We start from the raw sequence: 24,837 nt of genomic DNA on the forward strand, positions 1-24,837 counted from the left end.
TGTGGTCACACACACTGAACATGTTGTTCTTCTCTGCTTATCTCTACTTCCTGTTTAAGGTGACAAACACAGACTGGCAGCAGTTTCCGTGACTTGTGAGGACATTACCTTAAAGGGCTCCTGCACACTTCAGCCTGTGAAAGCACAAAACCGAGACACAGTTCACGTCATGTCACCTGTGCACAACACGTGCTTCATACTGACAGGTAACAACCCCCAGTACAGAGAGATGACCCCAACATCCACCACCCCCCAGCAATCAGTGAGGTGGAAGAACTCCCTCTAAAACAGAACCAGGATTAGGGAGGGACTGAGCCTGATTCACTGGGAATCCCCCAGCAGCCTACGTCTATTGCAGCATAACTAAGGGAGGATTCAGGGTCACCTGGTCCAGCCCTAACTATATGCTTTAGCAAAAAGGAAAGTTTGAAGCCTAATCTTAAAAGTAGAGATAGTGTCTGTCTCCTGAATCCAAACTGGAAGCTGGTTCCACAGAAGAGGGGCCTGAAAACTGAAGGCTCTGCCTCCCATTCTACTTTTAAATACTCTAGGAACAGCAAGTAAGCCTGCAGTGTGAGAGCGAAGTGCTCTAATAGGGTGATATGGTACTACAAGGTCATTAAGATAAGATGGGGCCTGATTATTTAAGACCTTGTATGTGAGGAGCAGGATTTTGAATTCTGGATTTAACAGGAAGCCAATGAAGGGAAGCCAATACAGGAGAAATCTGCTCTCTCTTTCTAGTCCCTGTCAGGACTCTTGCTGCAGCATTTTGGATTAACTGAAGGCTTTTCAGGGAGTTTTTAGGACTTCCTGATAATAATGAATTACAGTCGTCCAGCCTGGAAGTAATAAATGCATGAACTAGTTTTTCAGCGTCACTCTGAGACAGGATATTTCTAACTTTAGAGATGTTGCACAAATGGAAGAAAGCAGTCTTACATATTTGTTTAATATGTGCATTGAAGGACATGTCCTGGTCAAAAATGACTCCAAGGTTCCTCACAGTGTTACTGGAGGCCAAGGTAATGCCATCCAGAGTAAGAATCTGGTTAGATACCATATTTCTAAGATTTTCAGGGCCGAGTACAATAACCTCAGTTTGATCTGAATTAAGAAGCAGAAAGTTAGCGGCCATCCAGGTCTTTATGTCTTTAAGACATTCCTGTTGTTTATGGATAAACCTTCTTGATTATGTAACAGAGAGTGAAGCGCTCTGAGGACCACCAACGTGGGCAAACACGTGTGTATGTGTCTGTGAGTGTGCGGTCACAGCTTGTCATGCAACACTGCACAGTGTGAACTTGCTGTCACGCTATGCGGCTGATTCCTGTTTCACTGACGTCTGTCAAACGCTTCCTGTTAGACAGGAAAAAACAGCCAGGTCACGTGACCTGGTTTTCTCCTCATTCCTCTTCTGCTGTTAACGCATATGGTTACCACAGAGACATGTGACCCTTCCCCCCCAAGCATCATCTGACATAAAATCAAATAAATGTTATAAAGATACATGCTGGAGTTAAAAGACAGATTTAAACTAAACCAAACAAAACATTTGGAGCTTTTATTGTGAAAGAGTGAACTGAAGTTAATCTCATGTAATCTGATAATCTGAACAGTGTGACGTCTGACAGACTTTGTGTAATCCTGAAAACAGGGAGCCGGTTTGGTTCGTGTTCTCTCCATTTTAAGCCTGAGCTCTGTGCTGTCGTTTTTAAAGCCTCCTCTGGGGGCAGCAGAGCGGCCGGCGGGCTCCGAGGAGCCGAATAAGCCGTAGAAGAAGAAATAGGAGCGGATGTAAACAAAGAGGATCAGGTGAGTTTTAGTGAGACGCTCCGCAGTCTCACCTGGGAGCTCATTTATTGATCTATTAGTGACGTATCGATCCGTTCCTGCTCTGAAACACTGTTAGCCGTTAGCCTGCTAGCCTTCTCCGCATCTTTGCACTTCCCGCGCGAGCCTAGCTAAAGCGGACGGCGAACGCGCTCCCCTAGATCAGCCAATCATTCCGCTTAACGTACGTTTCGTCATCAAGCAGAGGGGTTGGCACTCTAAGTACTCAGAGTAGTCAGAGTACTGGGACTGTGGAATAAAGTAGAATAACGAAGACTGCTGCTGATATCTGGACGGATGTTCGGTTCTGCTTCGCTCTGATTGGTCAGTGTTTGAATTCAGGCGGTTTTTTGAGATAAATCCTATTTACACTGACTCTGTGTCCCAGCAGGGCCAAAGGACGGACCTCACACCGTGACGTCATGGTGATGTCATAGCGATGTCGTGGGTGAAGCAGCGGTACCGTGACATCAGCCCTGTGACCCTGCAGGTAGTGGGCGGAGCTGTGAGCTCCAGCCTGTACTGTGCTGAGGTGGAGGGTGTGGGGGCGGGGCTAGTGGAGTCCTTCCTGGTGGAGCTTTATCGCTGTAAGCTCTGTCAGTTCACCTGTGGCATCAAAGCCTCCATTAACAGCCACCTGCTGCTCACGCACCGCCCCAACGCCTATCCGGACGGGGCAGAGGCGGGGCCCCAGCAGGGAGCGTCACCCTATCAGCTAAAGCAGAGTGACGAAGATGAGGACTTCCTGCTCTACAACATGCTGGGCAACCTGAGCCCGGCTACCTGTGACATCAGCAGTGAGGGAGGGCTTCAGGTGGCCCACACCTGTGAGGTGATAACCTCACACAAACACACACACACACAGAACAGAGTGATTTTGAGCTTTTATTTTAAAAGGTGAAACAATATGAAGTTCTTAGTCAGATGGTTATTTATGATTTAGCTTTTCAAATTAAGTTGAAATGTATTTATTTTTTGATTTATTTATCTTATTTTATTCTGAAGGTGTCCTTACACCTTAATCTTGTGGTTTGTATGCAGGTCACCACACTCTTTGAGGAGGAGGAAGAGGAGCAGGAGGAGGACTCCTCCATCTTCACTCTGAAGGGGGGCTCTTTATCCTCTCCGGCCGACACCCCCGCCTCCCAGGAGGAGTTGGCGCAGTCCGCCCACCTGATGACCCTTGGGCTGTGTCGGATCTCTGCAGTCAGAGCTCCTGCTCTTCCTTCCTCCTCACCGTCCACACAGCTCACGCAACCACATGACACCAGTGCCAACGACAAAGTGAAGGCTCCGCCCCCCAGCCTGCTGTGTCTGCTCTGCCCGTTGACACTGCCGTCGCGGCGGCTGCTTGATGTCCATGTCAGGTCACACCGTGCCAGCGGCGGTTTCAGCTGCGTGCGCTGCAACTGGATGGCCGACAGCTGGGAGGAGGTGGAGCATCATTGGAGGAGCCGCTGTAGCCAGAGGAGGAAAAGGAGGAGGGAGCGGGAAGAGAAGAAGAAGAAAACTGCGGTGGCGGTCTGTCACAGGAAGTTCCGAAACAACACGCTGAGAAGCACTCCTGAAAAACCACGGAAACGCAGTGAGTGCCCAGCTCTGTACCATCGATCAGTAATCAATAAGAACACTAACTGATCACTTCTCTGCAGATGGATGGAGGAGCCAGCTGATTGGACGTGCAAAGTGGAAGGAGGCGGAGCTTCTTGACAGGTAATAATAACAATAATAATAATAATAATAATAATACATTTTATTTAAAAGCACCTTTCAAAACACCCAAGGACACTGTACAGCAAATAAAACAGGCATAAAAACAGGAAATAAACATGATAATAAAAGAAAGTCTCAGAGCTTGGAGACGTTCTCTACAGTGGGCTAGCTTGAACAGCTGGGTTTTGAGGGTGGACTTAAAAAAGGGAATGAGGTGTTGTTTCTGAGGTCAGAGGGTAGGGAATCCCAAAGTCGAGGGGCAGAGCGACTAAAAGTCCCCCATAGAAACAAGATGAGAGGAAGGAACAGGAAGGGAAGAGGAGGAGCTGAGGCACCGGGATGGGATGGAGATCTGTACCAAATCAGAGAGGTATGGTGGGGAGAGAGAATGAATTGCCTTAAATGTGTACAGGAGTATTTTAAAACTAATGCGAAGTTTAACTGCTAGCCAGTGAAGCTGCTTCAGGATAGGGGTGACGTGGTGGGCAGAGGGAGTCCTAGTAATAATACGGGCAGCAGAGTTCTGGACACGCTGAAGCTTGTTGGTGGATTTTTGTGTAAGAGTGAGTTACAGTAGTGGATCCGACAGGTAACGAGACTGTGGACGAGCAGTGGCATGTGGAGTGAGGAAGGGGCGGAGTTGGAAATATGCTGAGCGAGTGGCATTATTGATGTGAGAGTTAAAGGATAGTGCACTGTCAGAAATGACACGCAAACCTTTCACAGAGGAAGAGAAACTGATGAGTTCTTGATAGTAACTAGTGATGTGCGATACCACCGATTTCCGATCTGATACCAAGTAAAACTCAGGGTGGTATCGACGATACTGATCGATACTTTGTACAAAAACTTATTTAATTTATTGTATCTTTTATTGTATCTCAAATTATAGCTTCATAATGATTACAGGATATTAGACTACTTGTTCTTATCGCTTGACAATGCAGAATTTTCCATGATCCTGGGGCAGAGGCCCTGCGCTCAGAGTTGATTGTTTTCTGGTTTATTCTGATTTTGTATTCATTCTTTAGGTTTGGTTCTCGTGTCTTATCTTGTGACTTAGGTTCAGCTGTGCTCCCCTCCTGTGTGTCATTCCCTCATTCCCTCGTGTGTATTTATAGTGTGTGTCTGCCTCTGTTTGTCGTTGCTCCGTCTGTGTATTTTGGTATTCCTCTCTCTGCTCTCCTTTCCCTGCATGGCCTCATGCTTTCAGGTTTGTTTATTAGTTTTCCCAGTTTGGGCTTTAGTCGCTCCCTGTTCCTTATTTCCTGTTTTGTACTTCACTTTCATTACAAATAAACACTCACTCGCACCCCAGCCAGGACCTGCATTGTGGATCCTTTTCTCACTACACCACACGACTGCTGCCCCAGCCGTGACAGAATTATCATATAGAAATCAACAAACTGAAGTTGTGCGCTGTTTGAACATGTTGCCTGCCTGCAGCACTAAAGGACTCCGTGAGAGACGTCTGTCTCGCCCAGCAGCACCTGTCCTTCTCCTCCTGGACACATTTATACAGCCGTGTTTCACACATGACTATAAAAGGCGTAAGAGGAAGTAGTTCCTTCTGATGTAGTTTAAACTACAAATCTACCCTAAATTACTGAAATATCGATATTTTAATGACTGGTATCGGAGGAATCGATATTTCAGTATCGATCCGCACATCACTAATAGTAACAGAAAAACAGTTATTAGCTCTGGATGGCGATAATTTGGAGCCAACCAGGAGAAGCTCTGATTTGTTGCTGTTGAGTTTGAAAAGGTTGGAGGAAGTTCAGCTAAGCAGAGGGTGGTGGAGGGTGGAGGGAGAGCAGAGTCGGGGTTGGTGGACAGGTAAAGCTGGGTGTTGTCGGCATAACACTGAATGGGTTTTTACAGAGAATCTGAAACGATTAAAAACGTCTGAACGTCTTGAACGTCTGTCAGCCAATCAGAACACAGCCTGTGTGCCTGTTTGTTTTCAGGCAGACCAGCAGAGCCGCATCACGGCCGGTCACCATGGAGACCACGAGGAAAACCACAAGGAGGACGAACGGAGACGGCGAGCAGCCGACAGCAGAGAGCGGGAAGCAGACGGGCTTCAGCTGCTCGCTGTGCCACAGGTAACCACGTTACCCATAATCCCTCACTGCACAGGGTCACGTGACCTGCTGATGTCATGGCATTTCTTCTCTGCAGGAAGTTCTCCTCTAAACTGACTCTGAGGCGTCACCTGGGCGTTCATGGGGGAGACAAACCGTTCACCTGTCCTCACTGCTCCTACAGCAGCCGGCTGAAGGCCTCACTGCTGCAACACCTGAGGACTCACACAGGTAACACACTCACACACCTGAGGACTCACACAGGTAACACACTCACACACACACCTGAGGACTCACACAGGTAACACACACACACACACACCTGAGGACTCACACAGGTAACACACACACACCTGAGGACTCACACAGGTAACACACTCACACACCTGAGGACTCACACAGGTAACACACACACACACACACCTGAGGACTCACACAGGTAACACACACACACTCACACACCTGAGGACTCACACAGGTAACACACACACACACCTGAGGACTCACACAGGTAACACACACACACCTGAGGACTCACACAGGTAACACACACACACACACACACACACCTGAGGACTCACACAGGTAACACACACACACACACACCTGAGGACTCACACAGGTAACACACACACACCTGAGGACTCACACAGGTAACACACACACACACCTGAGGACTCACACAGGTAACACACACACACACACACACCTGAGGACTCACACAGGTAACACACACACACACACCTGAGGACTCACACAGGTAACACACACACACCTGAGGACTCACACAGTTGAGAGCCCTTGTCACGTGACTGTCAGGTGACGTTGTGTGTCCCGTGTGTGTGATCTCAGGTGAGAAGCCGTACAGGTGTGCAGAGTGTCCGTATGCGTCCATCGATCGCAGCTCTCTGCTCCGACACTACAGGACTCACAGCCAGGAGAAACCGTACAGGTGTCAGCACTGTGACTACAGCAGGTAACACACCTGACACACACCTGGCGCACACCTGTGCTCACACAAACTCTGCGGGCTGCTCGAGTATTTCGAATAATAGAAAATTAAATTGAATGTAACTCATAAATCAAAGGGTTTATCTGTGTTTTCACGGATGTTGTTTGCAGTTTGGAAACCAATGAGCAGTTCGTCCTAAAACACCTGTGTCAGGATTTATTATTGATCAGTATTGAGACCATGTGTGATCTGATTAATTTGTGGAATAACTGATAGATTACTAAAGTAATCGGTAGCTGCAGCCCTAGAATTGGACCATGTTGTTTTTGTTTTTCTCAACAGCATCCAGAAGAAGAGTTTGGATCTCCACGCTCGCCGCCATCACACCGGTGAGGCGTTCCCATGTCAACAGTGCGACTACTCGAGCCCGGACCGCCAGCTGCTGCTGAGACATGTCCGCAGACACCACGCCCCCTCCCAGCAAGCTGCGTTCTGAACATGAGCTGGTGTGACATCATCAGACATGGTGATGATGTCAAAAGTTTTATTTGTGGACTTTTTTAATGAAAATAAAAGCTTAGGAAAAAATAATTTCTGTTCTTATTTATTCACACTCAGACCTTTACTTTGAAAATATGAAGGCCTTAAACACTTTAACTTTGAAAAGGCCTCAATGAACACTTAAGGCGATCATATGGCTGTGACAGTCAGCTGATTATTAATCAGTGAATACTAGAATACTGTTTTTATTGGAAATAATTGACAGATGTGAGTGAAGCAGCTGACGTCTCACCTGCTGCTCACCTGGACTCAGAACTGAACAGGTTCTGTTTAATCAGGAACCAAAAACGTCAGGGGGACGGACAACGAGCATCAGACTTTGTGCTTCAGTAATGATATGTGCAATAAAACATGCTTTAGCAAAATCTTTTTTCAAATACAATTTAAAAACAGATTCCACTCCTCATCTGCATTTCCTGTTAGCTCACACATTAGCTTGGTTTCAAGTTTCACTTCCAGCTGTGAAATTCTGCACATAAGATAAACTAAATCAATTCAATTCAGTTTTATTTCTACAGCACCAAATCACAACAGTCGCCTAAAGGCGCTTCATATTGTAAGGCAGACCCTACAATAATAGATACAGAGAAAAACCCAACAATCATATGACCCCCTATGAACAAGCACTTTGGCGACAGCGGGAAGGAAAAACTCCCTTTTAACAGGAAGAAACCTCCGTCAGAACCAGGCTCAGGGAGGGGCGGGGCCATCTGCTGTGATTGGTTGGGGTGAGAGAAGGAAGACAGGATAAAGACATGCTGTGGAAGAGAGACAGAGATTGAATAAAGAAAATATATATTTTTTAAAAAAGTAGAGTAAATAAATACAGATTACTGAAAGTGCTGTGTGGCAGAGGTAATGGTATATACATGTGTTAATGATCAGTCCCATATTTCAGCAGCTTGTAGCTAACTCTCGGATTAGCTAACACATATAGCATTTCTGTGACTCTTCTGCTCCTTGAAAAAACTGAAATATCCAGGTGGTCAGATGTAAGGGGCTCTGTGATTGGTTACAGAGAATTTGCACTGTCGCTTTTTTTCACATGGGTAATATTTATTTATTCATTTATTTATTTTGTCAGGAAAAAAGAAGCATTCTAAACATCCTGTTTTAAGTCTACATTTTAGAGACATACATGAGGAGCTTTTCACAAATGCGTTTCTATGTATGGTGTCTTCTTGTTTTACAATCAAACTGTTGCACTGACTTCTCTTATTAAAAAATGTTTAAAAAAATTTGTAATCATTTTTTTTTTTTTTTTGTATAATTCTAACACTCTTTCCTTTTATGTATTATTTGCATGTATTTGTTAAGATAGGTGGGGATTATGTTTTGCTCCCCCCGCCTTTATCGTTGATGGTCTAGTCCAGTATTTACTTGGGCTGTGACTTAACCAATGAACCTATTAATCAATACCAACCTGTTATACATCAGCTGGTTTACTTATGAAGATGTGTTTGGTTAATTTGATTTTTTTCTGTTTCCCTTATTTAAGCACAAATTGTATTATGTGTTACTGTGACCCTGCTGAAGGCCACAAGCTGAAACACGTTGGTCAGTTGTTCCTCTTTACTTTGAAGTGTGGCTGGAGTTCCTGCGTTGTTAGTTTCTCATCCTCTCCATGCACCTTGGAAGTAGTGAATTTGTTATTGACCAGATTTCTGGCGTTCTCCGGTTCTGTTTCGCCCCGGTGCTCAGGTGGCTTTCAGCACTTTAAGTCTCTGTTTAGGGTAGGAGGTAAGGTGCCTCCTTGACAGTATTTGTGCTCACCTTCTAATACAGTTGGGTCAGGTATGTTAACTTCAGTGCTCAGGCTGTAGCTGCTTTTAAACATGCCACCTCTTTAAAAAAACGAGATCTCTGGACCCTTCCATTCATCGAGTTCGACTTTTTTGTCTAGAAGAAGGTTGTTTGTGATCAACTCCATTCTTCCTTAGATGATTTCAGCATCTGTGAGAGATTTCAGTCAGGCTTGTAACACAAGTATGAAATGTGTGTTTTTTTAACAGTATCTTGTTTCCCACGACGTGTGGATGGTGTGATTCACTGTTTTTCGCTGCTTTTGAGCAGTATTGATAAATAAAAGTTGTTCCTTAGCATCATAAATCAGCCCTTTTCCCACTCGCTGTTGTACTTATAAGCTTTTCCTTTCTTGTCAGACGTTTCGTTGGTGCAGGTTGTAATTTAAAGGTTTAAAATATCGCTCCATTTTTTAACAGTTCACATGAGTGGTCGTCTTCCTCCTTTCTTCTGAAACCCACCGGCTAAACAGCTCCAAAGTCAAAACAACAAGCATGTGTTGAACACAGGGGCCACAACAGGAGGCACAGCACGGGCCACAGTAGGGGCCACAGCAGGAGGCACAGCAGGAGGCACAGCACGGGCCACAGTAGGGGCCACAGCAGGAGGCACAGCAGGAGGCACAGCACGGGCCACAGCAGGAGCCGCAGCAGGAGCCACAGCAGGAGGCGCAGCAGGGGCCATAGCAGGAGGCGCAGCAGGTGCCATAGCAGGAGGCACAGCATGGGCCACAGCACGGGCCACAGCAGGAGGCACAGCAGGAGCCACAGCAGGAGGCGCAGCAGGGGCCACAGTAGGGGCCACAGCAGGAGTCACAGCAGGAGGCACAGCAGGGGCCACAACAGAAGCCACAGCAGGAGGCACAGCACGGGCCACAGTAGGGGCCACAGCAGGAGGCACAGCAGGAGGCACAGCACGGGCCACAGCAGGAGGCACAGCAGGAGGCACAGCAGGGGCCACAGCAGGGGCCACAGCAGGAGCCACAGCAGGAGGCGCAGCAGGGGCCACAGCAGGAGGCGCAGCAGGGGCCACAACAGGAGGCACAGCACGGGCCACAGCAGGAGCCACAGCACGGGTCACAGCAGGAGCCACAGCAGGAGCCACAGCACGGGCCACAGTAGGGGCCACAGCAGGAGGCACAGCACAGGCCACAGTAGGAGCCACAGCAGGAGCCACAGCAGGAGCCACAGCAGGAGGCGCAGCACGGGCCACAGTAGGGGCCACAGCAGGAGGCACAGCAGGGGCCATAGCAGGAGGCACAGCATGGGCCACAGTAGGGGCCACAGCAGGAGGCACAGCAGGAGGCACAGCACGGGCCACAGTAGGGGCCACAGCAGGAGCCACAGCAGGAGGCGCAGCAGGAGCCACAGCAGGAGGTGCAGCAGGAGCCACAGCAGGAGCCACAGTAGGGGCCACAGCAGGAGGTGCAGCAGGGTCCACAGTAGGGGCCACAGCAGGAGGCACAGCAGGAGGTGCAGCAGGGACCACAACGAACATGTGTAGATTGAGTCCAAAGGGTTCTCATGTTTTCTCCTTTTTCCGATGTTGTCATTTAGGAACGTGTTGGGTACCCGAAAGCGTAAAATGTTGACGATTTGTCACCTAGCGTAAAATATTACGCTTAGGGAGTGAGAACATGTTGGGTTTACACACACCTTGTGCTTTCTCAAATCTAAGGGGCGCCAACTAAAATTCCTCTTTAAGAAAGAAATGTTTAATAATCACATTCTGTTTTATAAGAACTGTACTGCCTCGGCCAAATCTAAATACTATTGTGGTTTATTCTGTTCTCGTGCATGTAACCCAAAGTTCCTTTGTTTAACAATATTCCTACAGGTCCTTCCTCCCTGCAGCTGTCAGACTGTACAATCAGAACTGCTCCCAACAAACACAGATGTTTACATCAGTGCTGTAACAGCTTCTACTGTTATAACTGCACTTTTCTCAGCTTATATATACACTAACTTATTGGAAGTTACATGTCTACTTTTTAATGCACAGGTACAATCACACAGTCCGCACTTTTCTAATTATTCTAAACATTCTTAACTATTTAAACATCTTTCAGTATCCTGCTCTGTTTGCACACTACAACCTGGGTTTGCCACTTATCTGTAATTTAACTTTACCAAATGTACCGTACTGCTTTTGTAACTATTGTCCACGATGTAAATATGTAACAATTGTGTATGTTTCTGTTCTTTGTCCTGTTCTGTTTGTATATGTGGTTTGTTTTTTGTTTTTTTGTTTTTGCTGCTGTTACAACCAAATGTCCCCTTGTGTGACAATTAAAGGATTATTCTATTCTATTCTATTCTATTCTATTCTAACCTCACTGGTCCCACCACCATTATTGACTCTTTCCTCGGTACTGGGACTGCTCCTCCATTATTGAAAGTTCACTTCCTGTGTCTCAGATGACACTCAGCTGTATATTTCTTCCAAACCCAGTTTCAGCCTTCCACCCATCCCCCTCTGTGACTGCCTCATGGAGGCTAAATCATGGCTCTCCTCCTATTTTCTCAAACTCTGTAGTAATAAAACTAAAGTTTGTCAGCACAGCTTCCACCAGGTTTTCCATTGATAGTGACAGCTCCTCCAACCTGCCCTCCCCTCAGGTGTCCTCCGCGACAAGTTCATGTTAAACCCGTCCACCTACTTCCACTCACGCGGTATCAGTGCTGCTATCCTCTTCCATGGGCTGTTGCTTCTCGGACTGATTACTGTAATTCCCTGTAATTCACTAAGTCAAACTCCAGCTCCTGCAGATTTCTGCAGCCTGGATCATAACAGCCTCCAGAGAGCACATCACCCTGTTCTTCATCAGCTCCACTGGCTGCCTGGAGATTCCACTTTCTCCTTCAAAATAATGCTTCTCACTGTGTATCCATAACCTGGGCGATCCCTGCTTGTGTGAGTCCCTCCACGTTGCTGTTCCCTCTCGTTCCCTTGGGTCTTCGTCCGCCGTTCACCTGATTGTTCCCTCTGCCCGTCTCACCACTATGAGGAAGAGAGCCGTCCCATCTGTTTAAACTGGCTCACTCTCTCTGACATTGACTCCAGTATTGTTGTCCAATGCTGGTTTTTACTATTTGTCTTTTATGCTTGGTACGGTTGGGCTCACAAATAAAATGTATTGAGATACTGAGGTTATGACGTGTCACATGAGTGTCTCGCTGTGACACTGTGGACAGATCTCTCCTCCTCATGGTTGTGTCTTTGAGCCATTTCAGTGGAAGAACAAACTGACCCACTGAGCTCTGAACGCTGAAAAACAAAACCATCAGTTTTTCCCTCTGTCCTTGACTAATGGCATGACTTAATGATTTGGCTCAGTTCTAGGACTTGGACAGGAAACACTGTGACCTATAAACGAACATCTGACCGTGTTTTCACTAAAAGCTCATTAACCTCAGAAATGGCCCACATTAACCTGCAGCAATCAGGTCACATCTGATCCAGATGTTTACTTTTTCTCCGAGTGCAGAGAGTTAATGGATCGGTCAACTCGATAATGCGCCGCCATCCATCGATCAGGCCAACATAAAGAGCCGTAGCCTGACCGAGCCGGCACGCAGAGCCAACTAAGAGAGCTAGAGCCCACATCCAACCGATCCGGTTAGCGTTCAGCCATCATCCGACAGAAATCCTGCTAACACCACACGGACGTCCGGCTGCCATCGCAATGAGTCACATCCACTCGAGCAGGAAGTCAGCTCTGTGTCCTCTGGGAGGAAACTGCACTGAGCACCATCACCAGGTTAGGATGTCTAAACTGCTCCACCTGCCTGACCACGCCCCTACACAGAGTGCTCACGCCCAGTCTCACCAGTTTCCTACCGTGGATGTCCCTGACCACGCCCACTACATCATTGGCTCAGTCATCCTGTTGGTAGGGGTAACAGGCATGCTGGGAAACGCTCTGGTCATCTATGTGTTCTGTCGCAGTCGGACGCTAAGGTCGCCCAGCAACCTGCTAGTGGTTAACTTGGCGGCTGCCGACTTCCTGATGTCCTTGACACAGTCTCCGGTCTTCTTTGTGGCCAGCCTGCATCGCCGCTGGGTTTTTGGGGAGCTGGCCTGCGAGCTGTACGCCTTCTGCGGTGCTCTCTTTGGCATCACCTCCATGATAACGCTGATGGCAATTGCGGTGGACCGTTGCCTGGCTATCACGCGTCCTCTGGTGATGCTGGGTGGGGTGAGTCATCAGAGAGTGTTGGTGGTGGTGGCAGTTGTGTGGCTGTACTCTCTGGGCTGGAGTCTGCCGCCGTTCTTCGGGTGGAGCGCCTACGTCCCTGAAGGCCTGCAGACATCCTGCAGCTGGGACTACATGAGCTTTACAGCTGCTGTACGCACTTACACCCTCCTGCTGTTCTCCTTCGTCTTCTTCATCCCGCTCGCTGTCATCGCTGCGTGCTACTTTGCCATTTTCCGGGCAGTGCAACAGGCGGGGCGGGAGATTGAGCAGCTGAACTGTGGCGAGGTCAACAAGGCATATGAGCGTCTGCGCAGCGAGTGGCGGATGGCTAAGGTGGCTCTGGGAGTAATCCTGCTCTTCATCGTTTCCTGGTCGCCATACTCTGTGGTTGCTCTCACCGCCACCGCCGGCTACGCACACCTGCTGACTCCATACATGAACTCGGTGCCAGCTGTCATCGCCAAGGCCTCCGCCATCCACAACCCCATTATCTATGCCATCACACACCCAAAGTACCGCGCTGCCATTGGTCACTATGTCCCTTTTCTTCGCAGCGTGCTACGGCTGCAGGAGAAGGACCTGCGCTCCTCTTTCAGCTCGAGCGCCACTTCGTCTCGCTGTACCACTTTTACCAGCTCGCCAAAAGTTCGACTTAATGCCGGCTTCAGGACCAATGGCCACCAGGCTAAGAACCGCCTATCCTCCGTGTCTGACAGCAAGTCGTGCTGGATGGAGAGCGATGCCGATGGCTCGAGCGGAAGATCAGAGAGGCAGGCATCCTCAGAGGTCACCGCTAACCCCTTGGACTCCGCCACACCGAGGCAGCACGTGGGCCACACCAACGCCAATTCATCTGACGGCGCCGTGCTGGAGGCCAAACTTCTGCTGCCTCCTCTGTGATGCTGCTCTCATGGTTCTGCTCTTACTGGTCAAAAGTTTTGATCAGATGGAGAGAAGAAGTGAGATCAGGGAGTGATGCGGGCCTTTGATGGTGATGACATCACTGTGTTACTCACGGTTACGCAGCTGATTGGAAACTTGAGCTTCATGTGAATATTGATTGATTTTCCTGTGATTTGATCGATTAGGTTTTCTTATTATTTTGTCAATAAAGTTCAGTTCAAACTAAATTTCTTCAGGGTTTTTTTTTACCACAGAAACATGGGAGAACGACGCTCACCTGATGATGTGTGAGGCGTGATTGAAATTTGAAATCTGCAGCAGTGTTTGAACATCAGTATCTCCAAAGCTTCTAAAGATCAAACCCTGAAATGTTAAAAAAGCCGGATTGTTTTTTTTTATACCTTCAAATGAACCAGGATGTGTAATGTTCCAAATTATATCCAAAAATAAAAAATGAAAGCCGCCCTGTAAAGTCTAATTTTTAAGCACACACTGATAAAGAATCAACTAGTGACAATTTGTGGATGCTGTATAAATGAATTTCACAGTACTGTAAAGCATGTAGAAACTCTTTAACGTGGAACTTTGAGTCAGAACATTGAGAGCATGTTGTTTTCCTTTGACGTTCATGCTGCACCACAAAAACAAAAATATCAGCAGATAGTCGCATTCAAATCACTGTAGTCCAATCAGCTTCTTGCCCACCTTCTTTGAGCCAATTAGCCTCCACTCTGTGAGGTTTAAATCTGTGCTCGCCGTCAGACTCTCATTAGTGCAGCCCACCTGCCCCCCACCTCCACCTCAGAGACGCCTCAGAGCTCTGTTTGGGCCTTAGGATCTTCAGCACCACCAGCATAGAGACTATATATACATATATATATATATATATATATATATATATATATATATATATATATCAGTAGAGCAGAAAACATTAAACTGCTTGTTCATTTTCCCCTTCTTTCTTCTTCATCACTTCCTTTTCTCCAAATCTCTTTCCTCTTCTGTCCTTCTTTCCTGTCTGATGAAATGAAAGTCTTTGGAAAAATCATCAGAAATGTGATTATGAAAGAGACTGAACACCAGCTGGATCCAATGCAGTTTGCATATAGGCCCAATAGAGGAGTGGAGGACGCACTTTTGACTTTACTAAATCTGATTCTTAAACATGTAGAGAGTAAAGGGACTTTTGCAAGACTTCTTTTCATTGACTTTTCTTCGGCTTTTAATACAACACAGCCCCATATTTTAATTAAAAGACTTGTAGAAAAGTTTGAAATCAGGAAAAACCTGCTGGGCTGGATTTTAGATTTTTTAACTGACAGGTCACAAAGAGTGAGAATAAACGGGGTTCATTCTGACCCAGTGTTCTCCTCCACAGGTTCTCCTCAAGGGTGCGTCTCATCGCCCTTATTATTCATTCTCTATACAAACATGTGTCAGAGCAGACATGAAAACAGGGCCATCGTTAAATATGCAGATGACTCTGTTATTGTCAGCTTACTGAAAGAGGGTGAAACTAACCACGGTCCAGTCATTGATGACTTTGTTCAGTGGTGTGAGGAGTCTTATCTCCAGCTGAACATATCCAAAACAAAAGATATGGTGATTGATTTTAGGAAACAACAAAATGGGCACAGAGTCACTTTAATTAAAGGTCAGAAAATAGAGCAAGTGCAATCATATAAATATCTTGGGACCATAATCAATGAAAAACTGAACTTTGATCAGAATTGCAAATCAGTTTGTAAAAAGGGTCACCAGCACCTTTATTGCCTTAGGAAACTTGCTCATTTCCACATTGACCAAAACATTTTAACTTTATCGTTCTTGTATTGAGTCTGTTTTATCCTTTTGTTTGGTGGCATGGTTCAGTCAGACCTCTGTCACAGAGAAAAACTCACTGAATCAGATAGTGAGATGGTCCAGTCGTCTGATAGGTGAGCCACAGTCTTGTTTAGCCTCCCTGTACTCTAAGCAGGTACAGAGGATGGCTTTATCAATCCTTAAAAATGGTTCCCATCCACTAAGGGGTGAATTTCAGCTTCTTCCCTCAGGACGGAGGTTTCTGTTTCTGAGATGCAGGACAAAGCGTTATAAAAACAGCTTCGTCCCCGTTGCTGTCACTGAATTAAATAAGAACTGTTTTTGAATCAAAATATTAAATTACTATGTGCTACAGTGAGGTTTATATTTTTACTAGGTATGTGTGTTTTTGAAGGGATGCCAAATGCTGTCATTTTTCTGTAAAGCAAATTTACCTTGCCTATGGGTATAAATAAAGTTACCTTGACCTTGACCTTGACCTGTCTCCCTCTGGTGCAGTGGTGCCCCCTGCTGGTCTCCCCTGGCCTCCTGCAGCTTTAATGTCAGCTGTGCTGTTGTTGTTCATGTGAAGTAGCTGTGAATAAAGTTTGAGTGGATTGAATGCAGCCTGGTAATCTGTAAGATTAGCAGTGTGTTCTGTGTTAGCAGATTAGCTCTGTGCTGTTAATCCAGTTTCAGCCATGATGGCGGACAGGAGGACCACAGTCCTGCTCTCAGGTACGTCCAAACTTTCTTCCTCTTTATTGTAGCTTCAGAGTGTGAGGAAAGGGCAGCTCGAGCCTCGAGGACCTACAGCTGCATTACAGTCAGATTACTGAGCTGTTAATCTGGAAACAGTCTGAATCTGTTTCTGTTTTCAGCTGAAATCAATTCAATTCAATTTTATTTATCTATATAGCTCCAAATCATAACAGCAGTCGCTTCAAGGCGCTTTATATTGTAAGGCAGACCCTACAATAATACATACAGAGTCCATTTTTAAAAATCAGCTTCCCCCTGAATCGGCCCCAAATCATCTGATCACAGATTGATGTTTGTGAGATTAAACTTTAATCTGAAAGTTTTAATTGGAGGTATTCATGCTCCACCTCTGATGGAGTCATGTGACTCAATTTATCAGGTGAACGAAGGCCTGAAATATCAGAGCATGATCAGTGGGATCGGGGTCAAATGGCCTGGAAACTAAGTTAATGGACCTGTGTGTGTGTGTGTGTATGTGGTCAGTGCTGCTGTTTGCGTCTGCGGCGGCGTTCGTGGAGGAGCTCGATGATTCGTGAGTTCAAACTGATTGTTGAATTTATCTGACTTTAGGTTGATGATCAGTAATCACTAATCAGGCTGACTGATCGTCTTTTCAGCTTCATGGAGACAAAAGGAGACGATGAAATCTGGCTCATCAAGGTACAGACGACTTTACTCTGTGTACTGTGTGTGTGTGTGTGTGGGGGGGGGGGGGGGGGGGGTCATATCATTGATCAATGATCACTGATTAAGAGGTTGTACAGATTCGTGATTGTTTGCTCAGGGTAATCAGGATCAGGATCAAGAACAAAGACTTAATCCAAGTTCAGTTCAAAGAAAGTAGAAATCTGAGGCCACCTGAGCATACCTGCAGATTCACTGACTGAGGGGCAACAGATGCAAGCTAAACAGGTCTGAGGATGGAGCCGAGTGGTACTCCACGTGATAGAGAGCACGTCCGCACTGACTCTGTTTGATAAAAGCACGAAAAACACGGGTGATGTTCCACCTGCATCACAGTCAGGTCCAATCAGAGCAGAGAGATTACCTGACCCTACAGTCGGGTCCAATCAGAGCAGAGAGATTGGCTGACCCTACAGTCGGGTCCAATCAGAGCAGAGAGATTACCTGACCCTACAGTCGGGTCCAATCAGAGCAGAGAGATTGGCTGACCCTACAGTCGGGTCCAATCAGAGCAGAGAGATTACCTGACCCTACAGTCGGGTCCAATCAGAGCAGAGAGATTACCTGACCCTACAGTCGGGTCCAATCAGAGCAGAGAGATTACCTGACCCTACAGTCGGGTCCAATCAGAGCAGAGAGACTTTGCTTTGAAAGCAGAGAGAAATCTGAGATTAGACGTTAGTAACATCCTCTGAGACTGTATTGCGGTTCATGTCGGAGTACTTGTCATGCAATTGTGTATTTTCTGAGTACTTCTTGAGTGTTTCTGAGTGTTGTCTGCCCCTGCCCTGTCTCGCTGCAGTTTTACGCCCCCTGGTGTACGTTCTGTAAACAACTGGATCCGGTTTGGCATCAGATTGGATCAGAACTTAGGAGTCTCGGCTCTCCGGTCCACATCGGCAAATCTGATGCAACGGCCAACACCGGTCAGTCACTGTCAAAATTAAAGCACTGATTTACCAGCAAATTGTTGTCAGTGACTGTCAAAATAAAAGCCCAGAGGTCAGATGTGTTCTCTCTGTCTGAAGGTCTGGCCAAAGAGTTTCGCGTCAGAACGTATCCAGCCATCCTTATGTAAGTCCTCACTGTGACATCACGCACACATCAGATCCACTGACTGAAACCGCAGCTCTGCACCTCAGTCAGGTGGTATAACAGGCAGAGATACACTGTGGTTAGGTGTGACAGGTGTGACAGTGATGCAGACATGCTGCAGATCTTTAACCAGCTGTTTCCTGTTTCCAGGTTAAAGAAGAATATAAAATATAATTATTCAGGCGCGAGAACCAAAGAGGGAATAATGGACTTTGCTAATCGGATTGCTGGGTGAGTTTAGACAGCCGACACAAAAAAAGGGAAAATTATGTTTAACATGGCGGTGATGTCACATTGGGAATCTGTCTCATTGCTCAGGCCGCTGGTTCGATCACTTAGTAGTGTGCAGCTCTTCCATCACGCCATGAGCCGCCATGATGTCATGTTTGTTTATGTAGGAGCCACGTCACCGCTAAAGGTACACACACACACACACACACACACACACACACACACACACACACACACACACACAACTGACCTGTGGTGTGTTTCAGGGAAACTACACATCAGTCGCTGAGCAGCTGATTGTCCACACTTACTTCTTCTCAGCCAGCAGAGACGTCCTACCGAAGGTCAGAAAACTCTGTCGTCTGTTGGTCAAATGTGTCCATCACCTGATGGAGCTGACCTTATCCACATGCTGAGACAAAACACTTTAAAACACTTTAAAAATCCCCTCGATGTCCACAAGATGGCAAAATGTGGTGGACATCCAGCAGCAGGTGCAATATTTTCATGGAACGCCTGTGTGTTCCTTTAAAAAGACACGTTTATACTCATCATTCCCACCCTGGAGAACATGTCTGCATCCGAGTCTGTAGATAATCTGAGTCCGAGTCTGTAGATAATCTGAGTCCGAGTCTGTAGATAATCTGAGTCCGAGTCTGTAGATAATCTGAGTCCGAGTCTGTAGATAATCTGAGTCCGAGTCTGTAGATAATCTGAGTCCGAGTCTGTAGATAATCTGAGTCCGAGTCTGTAGATAATCTGAGTCCGAGTCTGTAGATAACCTGTGTCTGCGTCTGTAGATAATCTGTGTCTGAGTCTGTAGATAATCTGTGTCTGAGTCTGTAGATAATCTGTTTCTTTGTCAGTAGATAATCTGTGTCTGCGTCTGTAGATAATCTGTGTCTGCGTCTGTAGATAATCTGAGTCCGAGTCTGTAGATAATCTGTGTCCGAGTCTGTAGATAATCTGTGTCCGAGTCTGTAGATAATCTGTGTCCGAGTCTGTAGATAATCTGTGTCCGAATCTGTAGATAATCTGTGTCCGAATCTGTAGATAATCTGTCCGAGTCTGTAGATAATCTGTGTCCGAGTCTGTAGATAATCTGTGTCCGAGTCTGTAGATAATCTGTGTCCGAGTCTGTAGATAATCTGTGTCTGCGTCTGTAGATAATCTGTGTCTGCGTCTGTAGATAATCTGTGTCTGCGTCTGTAGATAATCTGTGTCCGAGTCTGTAGATAATCTGTGTCCGAATCTGTAGATAATCTGTGTCCGAATCTGTAGATAATCTGTCCGAGTCTGTAGATAATCTGTGTCCGAGTCTGTAGATAATCTGTGTCCGAGTCTGTAGATAATCTGTGTCTGCGTCTGTAGATAATCTGTGTCCGAATCTGTAGATAATCTGTGTCCGAATCTGTAGATAATCTGTGTCTGCGTCTGTAGATAATCTGTGTTTTTGTCTGTAGATAATCTGTGTCTGCATCTGTAGATAATCTGTGTCTGCGTCTGTAGATAATCTGAGTCCGAGTCTGTAGATAATCTGTGTCCGAGTCTGTAGATAATCTGTGTCCGAGTCTGTAGATAATCTGTGTCCGAGTCTGTAGATAATCTGTGTCCGAGTCTGTAGATAATCTGTGTCCGAATCTGTAGATAATCTGTGTCCGAATCTGTAGATAATCTGTCCGAGTCTGTAGATAATCTGTGTCCGAGTCTGTAGATAATCTGTGTCCGAGTCTGTAGATAATCTGTGTCTGCGTCTGTAGATAATCTGTGTCCGAGTCTGTAGATAATCTGTGTCCGAGTCTGTAGATAATCTGTGTCTGCGTCTGTAGATAATCTGTGTCTGCGTCTGTAGATAATCTGTGTCTGCGTCTGTAGATAATCTGTGTCCGAGTCTGTAGATAATCTGTGTCCGAATCTGTAGATAATCTGTGTCTGCGTCTGTAATTAATCTGTGTCTTTGTTTCAGGCGGTGTCTCTGTCCACTCTGCCTGCTGTGGTGGTTTTTAAAGATGGGACTTACTTCACCTACAGCGGTGAGTTCATTTCGATGAACAGGCTAACAGAACTCGTTCTCGTGGAATATTAAATAACAGCAACAAAGCTACAGCACTGCACAAATGTCTTCAGCCACCAAAACCTGTTTGTACAAAAACAAATTTGAAAATCGTGTTGTACAGCTACAAAATGCTTCGCACAGTAACTTCACACAATTAAACATACATGGTCCTGCACACACTTTAGCTCTGAACTGGAAATATTAACTATAAAATAGATAAAATAAGATAAAATAAAATAGTTAAAAAAGTTAGATAAATTAACACCAATATTTAATATTGTTGATGAGGGAACTGATATAACCTCCTTAGAGAAGCTATCAGGACCAAAAACAAGAAGCTCAGTTTAGCAGGACTGAGAACAAAGAAGTCTGAAGACGTCCTGTCCATTAAAGTGTTCACTCAGGTCGTCTGGCTTAACAGAAATACAGCTGAGTATCACCAGCGTAGCAGAGCTGTGCCAGTGCTGAATCTCACTGTGCACCCAGTTGAAGGACACTGACTGATAATAGGGAGAATCTGTAGGAGGAGTGATGTCAGCAGGAAGAAGTGCAGGTGTGTGACAACGAGGTCCATCATGGAAGTCAGGTTAAACTCGACAGGCTAAAAGGATCCACGCTTGAACTTTGAACTGATCACAGTCATCAGAACTTGTGGCAGTAAAAGCAGACTGAGGAATCCTTTGAAATAAGATGTCCTCACATCTTGTGTGGTTGATGTGTTTAGTAACTCCTTCATGTGCACATGGAGCTTTGCGGTTTGTATCTGCCGTCAGCTCTTCTGAGAAAACGCTTCTGTTACAAATCAGACCGACGTGGGGAATTCATGCATTTGCTGTGTCCATTTAACCCGACTTAAACTGCTTACTGTCTTTCAGAGGAACGTGACGGGGACCTGAAGTTGTGGATCAACAGAGAACGATTCCCAAACTTCTCCCAGATCGACAGCTACACTCTGTATGCCATGGGAGAGACAGGTAACGCAGAACACCTGAGTGCACTGTGATGTCATCAGGTACCTTCAGCCAAAGCACTGAACAACTTTGACTTTGGAAACAGACCCATCTGTTCATGGAGTTTCCTGTCAGGGAGACGTTCACCTGAACAATAATGAAACCGGAAGCAGGCGGGTCTGTTTGGGACAAAGCACTGAAATGCCTGGATTTCACTCACTGGTTGCTGATTGGCTCAGGTGCAGTGACTCCGCCTCTGTCCTGCAGGTAAGCTGGTGCTGTTGGCGTTGGTGGAGGAGAAGCACCTGTGTGAAGAAAGTCTCAGGTAACCCCATCTGCTCTCTCTCTGTACCCTCTGTGCAATATTCTGGCGGTTGTGCAGTCACTATCCCCATCCTTAGTGACCATTACCCTTCCACCCTTACTTATTTATGATTTTATATTATTGTCCTTGTACACACCCCCTCAATGTTTCTGTGACTCATACACCACGAGTGTACTTATATTGTTTTTTTTCCCTTTGTATATTGTTTTCTTTACTTTTGCACCTTTGCGGTCTTGCTTCCGAATTTCGCTGTGCAAGCAACTGCACAATGACAATAAAAAGTTCTAAGTACTCATCTGCCAGGTCAAACTTACCTGTGACTGTGCTCTGAAGCATTTCCTGTCACCTGTTCAGGTATAAGAGTCTGTTGGAAAATGTGGCTGCAGAGCACAGAGAGAGCTACAGCAGGTCAGACTTTTATTCTGAAAAGTACAGGAAACAGGGGGCGAACTCCGATGTCATTCCTTCTCTACCTTTCTCCGCCCACTCTTGTCTGACCCCGCCCCTTCAGGGACATGTACTTTGGCTTCATGGCCGGCTCTGATTACATCAGCGGCCTGGTGATGGGGTGAGTTTTTACCTCTGACATCAGCTTCACTCCTCTGATTGGACGCCTCTGACTTGTCATTGTTTTCCACAGTGAGATCATTGTGCCCACATTCATCGTGGTGAATCTGTCCAATGATGGCTACTTCCTGCCCCCTGGCACTGTGCAAACGGAGCACAACCTGCTGGACTTCCTGGACGGCGTGCTGAACGGCAGCGTGCAGGTGAGTCAGGTGAGGCTCACCTCCAGACAGGAAGCAGCTGCTGGATTCTGAACATCTGTCTGCTCTTTGCCTTAGGGTCATGGAGGAAACGGCGCCCTTCAACGAGTCAGACGCCTCGTTTATGATACCAGAGTCACGCTGGCAGTAAGTCACAATCACATCATCCTGCTTCCTGTTGAATCAGTCTGACTGTATGTTTCTCGTACACAGCCCGTCTTCAGCCAGGCGCCGCTGCTTGGCTGCTTTCTGGTCGCCTTTCCACTTACCATCGGCGCCTGCTTCTGCTACCTGTGCTTTAAGGCCCGCCCCACTGTGGTCGATGAAGATGGCACGCCACTGTTAGCGCCTCCGCTGGGAGGCCACAAAAAAACGAGCAAGAAGAAGTCAGACTGATGGCAAGGACTACCGAGAGGACCTGAGACCTTCCAGAATCACGGCTGACCGAGCAGAAGCCTAGCCGAGGATGTTTTCCTCTGATCTGTGACAACTCGGCCTGAATCCCACAGTAATCGATGAAAAAGGTTCTATTGAAACAGCTGCGATCAATAAAACAAAAAGCAAAGAAAATGTGTTCTATGAAAGTTTGTTTCCTTCAGAGTGCAAACACAAACCAGCCTGTGTCCCGCCACAACACAGGTACACACAGGAAGTACTCGGTGCTACAGTTACAGGTTGGCGGTAAGATGGTGGAGTGGACATGTGTGTGTTTGTCGCCTCACCTTTACCCACCCCGAATGTTGTTTTCCTTTGTTGAACACATCCCCAGAACCAGAAGTCCGACATGCCGACCGAGAAAAGATAAACCTGGTGTGGCCTCTTCCACATGTGAGCACGACTACACGGAGGCTGCAGGCAGCAACAGCATGAAAGAAGGAATCCTCCTTTAACCCTGTCAAAGTCCACAGCTCCTCCCTTGAAGCTTAAGAGCCATGACGAAGATCCGACTCTGCTCTTGTTGAGGCTATACAAAAGTCAACTACTAAGGTAGACAGTTTTGGTGAGCAGCTAACAGAGAACTCAGTTATCGCTAAGCTTTTTGAAATGAATGCTGCCGCAAAAGTAAAATTCAAGCACAGGAGAAAGAAGTACCCGGTCAAGTAAAATGATTTGATGCTGAGAGGTCTGTTTGATCAGACTGCAGAGCTCGACAACACCAAACATTTCACACTCTTCTGATCAGCCGAACTCTTCTCCATAGATAACTGCATGATGTTAAAGTTATTCCATGTCACTGCGCTTCCTGTAAACTGTAATAACTTGTGTTTATTTAGCTTCATATCTAAGACGGAGACAGACTCCACCCTGGGCTGGGAAACCTTGAGCTCAGGTGTTAGATCCTCGGTGCTGCAGGTAAAAACATGAAGGAAACATGAGGCTGCCATGTTATATCAGGACGTCCCCTGTATGACATCATCCAGGCCGGTGTTCCTCAATCCCCGGGCCATGGACCAGTACCAGTCCGTGAGTCGTTTGGTACCGGGCCACGAGAGTTGAGGCTCGGGTGTGAAATTTATGGTTTTCAGGGGTTTTATCTTTAACTCGGTTTCCCCGGGTCTTTTCCCGTGTTGTAGTTGTGTCTTATTTTGAAAGAAGTATTTACGCACTACCATAGCGACCAGAGAGCATTAAGAGAGGAGGATGTTACTCTCAATGTTGTTGGCGCATTTCAGGAGGACGCTGCTAATAAAGTTAAACAATTACACAGTGCATTCATGTGTTATGTTCTCTCTTATAACTTAACTGGTAAGTAACAACACCGTTTCGGTTGTTATTAACTTACTTTATTAACCATGTTGTGGAAAGGCACAGGCATATCAATGCGCACATACACACTTGGTGTTCTCTACTTTACACAGAAAGTAGTAACAGTAATAACAGTTCCTCCCATCCAGCTTTGATGAACACAATAAGTATCAAACAATCAAGATATTTTGAGGTAAATGCTATGAACCAATAATTTAACTTAAACTGAAATATGACACCTACTCAGTGATTTACAACATAGAGGTAGGTTGTTTCCTCGTAAACATTTTAACTGCTTTCCTTATAAAATGAACTTGAAACCTATAAGTTCAGTCTCTGAGATTTCTCTCAGGGTAACGTCTGCC

At 46.2% G+C, this 24,837-nt stretch overlaps 4 protein-coding genes across 9 annotated transcripts; 3 read left to right on the forward strand and 1 right to left on the reverse strand.

The window, feature by feature from the left end:
- The first annotated feature begins 1,673 nt into the window (after positions 1 to 1,673).
- On the forward strand, positions 1,674 to 8,246 carry si:dkey-154p10.3 (zinc finger protein 84). 2 transcript variants are annotated; one of them, XM_063462509.1, is made up of 8 exons: positions 1,674 to 1,815; positions 2,222 to 2,665; positions 2,875 to 3,418; positions 3,486 to 3,546; positions 5,517 to 5,654; positions 5,731 to 5,864; positions 6,486 to 6,609; positions 6,928 to 8,246. In XM_063462509.1, exons 2-8 carry the CDS (start codon positions 2,273 to 2,275, stop codon positions 7,079 to 7,081), a joined length of 1,548 nt encoding a protein of 515 aa, XP_063318579.1. In that variant the 5' UTR covers positions 1,674 to 1,815; positions 2,222 to 2,272; the 3' UTR covers positions 7,082 to 8,246. The 2 variants fall into 2 exon arrangements, with proteins under 2 accessions (XP_063318579.1, XP_063318580.1); XM_063462510.1 differs by having other exon boundaries at positions 2,225 to 2,665.
- A 1,183-nt stretch (positions 8,247 to 9,429) lies between these two features.
- On the reverse strand, positions 9,430 to 10,446 carry LOC134616242 (calphotin-like). The gene has a single exon (XM_063460959.1). The coding sequence runs from the start codon at positions 10,444 to 10,446 to the stop codon at positions 9,430 to 9,432; it is 1,017 nt and encodes a 338-aa protein (XP_063317029.1).
- Positions 10,447 to 12,535: 2,089 nt separating this feature from the next.
- Positions 12,536 to 14,514, forward strand: opn4.1 (opsin 4.1). The gene has a single exon (XM_063462648.1). It carries the CDS (start codon positions 12,635 to 12,637, stop codon positions 14,045 to 14,047), a length of 1,413 nt encoding a protein of 470 aa, XP_063318718.1. The 5' UTR covers positions 12,536 to 12,634; the 3' UTR covers positions 14,048 to 14,514.
- Positions 14,515 to 16,514: 2,000 nt separating this feature from the next.
- On the forward strand, positions 16,515 to 24,436 carry LOC134616352 (protein disulfide-isomerase tmx3a-like). 5 transcript variants are annotated; one of them, XM_063461181.1, is made up of 16 exons: positions 16,517 to 16,594; positions 17,102 to 17,150; positions 17,236 to 17,278; positions 18,105 to 18,228; positions 18,331 to 18,376; positions 18,548 to 18,628; positions 18,716 to 18,815; positions 18,895 to 18,972; positions 20,595 to 20,661; positions 21,560 to 21,658; positions 21,902 to 21,959; positions 22,314 to 22,367; positions 22,471 to 22,527; positions 22,600 to 22,729; positions 22,805 to 22,873; positions 22,940 to 24,436. In XM_063461181.1, exons 1-16 carry the CDS (start codon positions 16,558 to 16,560, stop codon positions 23,120 to 23,122), a joined length of 1,275 nt encoding a protein of 424 aa, XP_063317251.1. In that variant the 5' UTR covers positions 16,517 to 16,557; the 3' UTR covers positions 23,123 to 24,436. The 5 variants fall into 5 exon arrangements, 4 of the variants coding, with proteins under 4 accessions (XP_063317254.1, XP_063317252.1, XP_063317251.1 ...); XM_063461182.1 differs by lacking the exon at positions 22,314 to 22,367 and having other exon boundaries at positions 16,516 to 16,594; XM_063461183.1 differs by lacking the exon at positions 17,102 to 17,150 and having other exon boundaries at positions 16,545 to 16,594; positions 17,189 to 17,278.
- Positions 24,437 to 24,837: the final 401 nt, after the last annotated feature.

The sequence above is a fragment of the Pelmatolapia mariae genome, linkage group LG18 (assembly GCF_036321145.2).
Source record: "Pelmatolapia mariae isolate MD_Pm_ZW linkage group LG18, Pm_UMD_F_2, whole genome shotgun sequence".
NCBI classification, from domain to species: Eukaryota; Metazoa; Chordata; class Actinopteri; order Cichliformes; family Cichlidae; genus Pelmatolapia; species Pelmatolapia mariae.

Excerpts from the sequence above, each read along its gene's own strand:
- LOC134616352 (XM_063461181.1), top strand. The coding sequence starts at position 16,558 with ATGATGGCGGACAGGAGGACCACAGTCCTGCTCTCAG. Across the intron at positions 21,659-21,901 it reads GTATGCCATGGGAGAGACAG|GTAAGCTGGTGCTGTTGGCG; the intron begins GTAACGCAGAAC and ends TCTGTCCTGCAG. Across the intron at positions 22,874-22,939 it reads ATACCAGAGTCACGCTGGCA|CCCGTCTTCAGCCAGGCGCC; the intron begins GTAAGTCACAAT and ends TCTCGTACACAG.
- opn4.1 (XM_063462648.1), top strand. The coding sequence starts at position 12,635 with ATGAGTCACATCCACTCGAGCAGGAAGTCAGCTCTGTGTCCTCTGGGA.
- si:dkey-154p10.3 (XM_063462509.1), top strand. The coding sequence starts at position 2,273 with ATGTCGTGGGTGAAGCAGCGGTACCGTGACATCAGCCCTGTGACCCTG. Across the intron at positions 2,666-2,874 it reads AGGTGGCCCACACCTGTGAG|GTCACCACACTCTTTGAGGA; the intron begins GTGATAACCTCA and ends GTTTGTATGCAG. Across the intron at positions 5,865-6,485 it reads ACACCTGAGGACTCACACAG|GTGAGAAGCCGTACAGGTGT; the intron begins GTAACACACTCA and ends GTGTGATCTCAG.
- LOC134616242 (XM_063460959.1), bottom strand. The coding sequence starts at position 10,446 with ATGTTCGTTGTGGTCCCTGCTGCACCTCCTGCTGTGCCTCCTGCTGTG.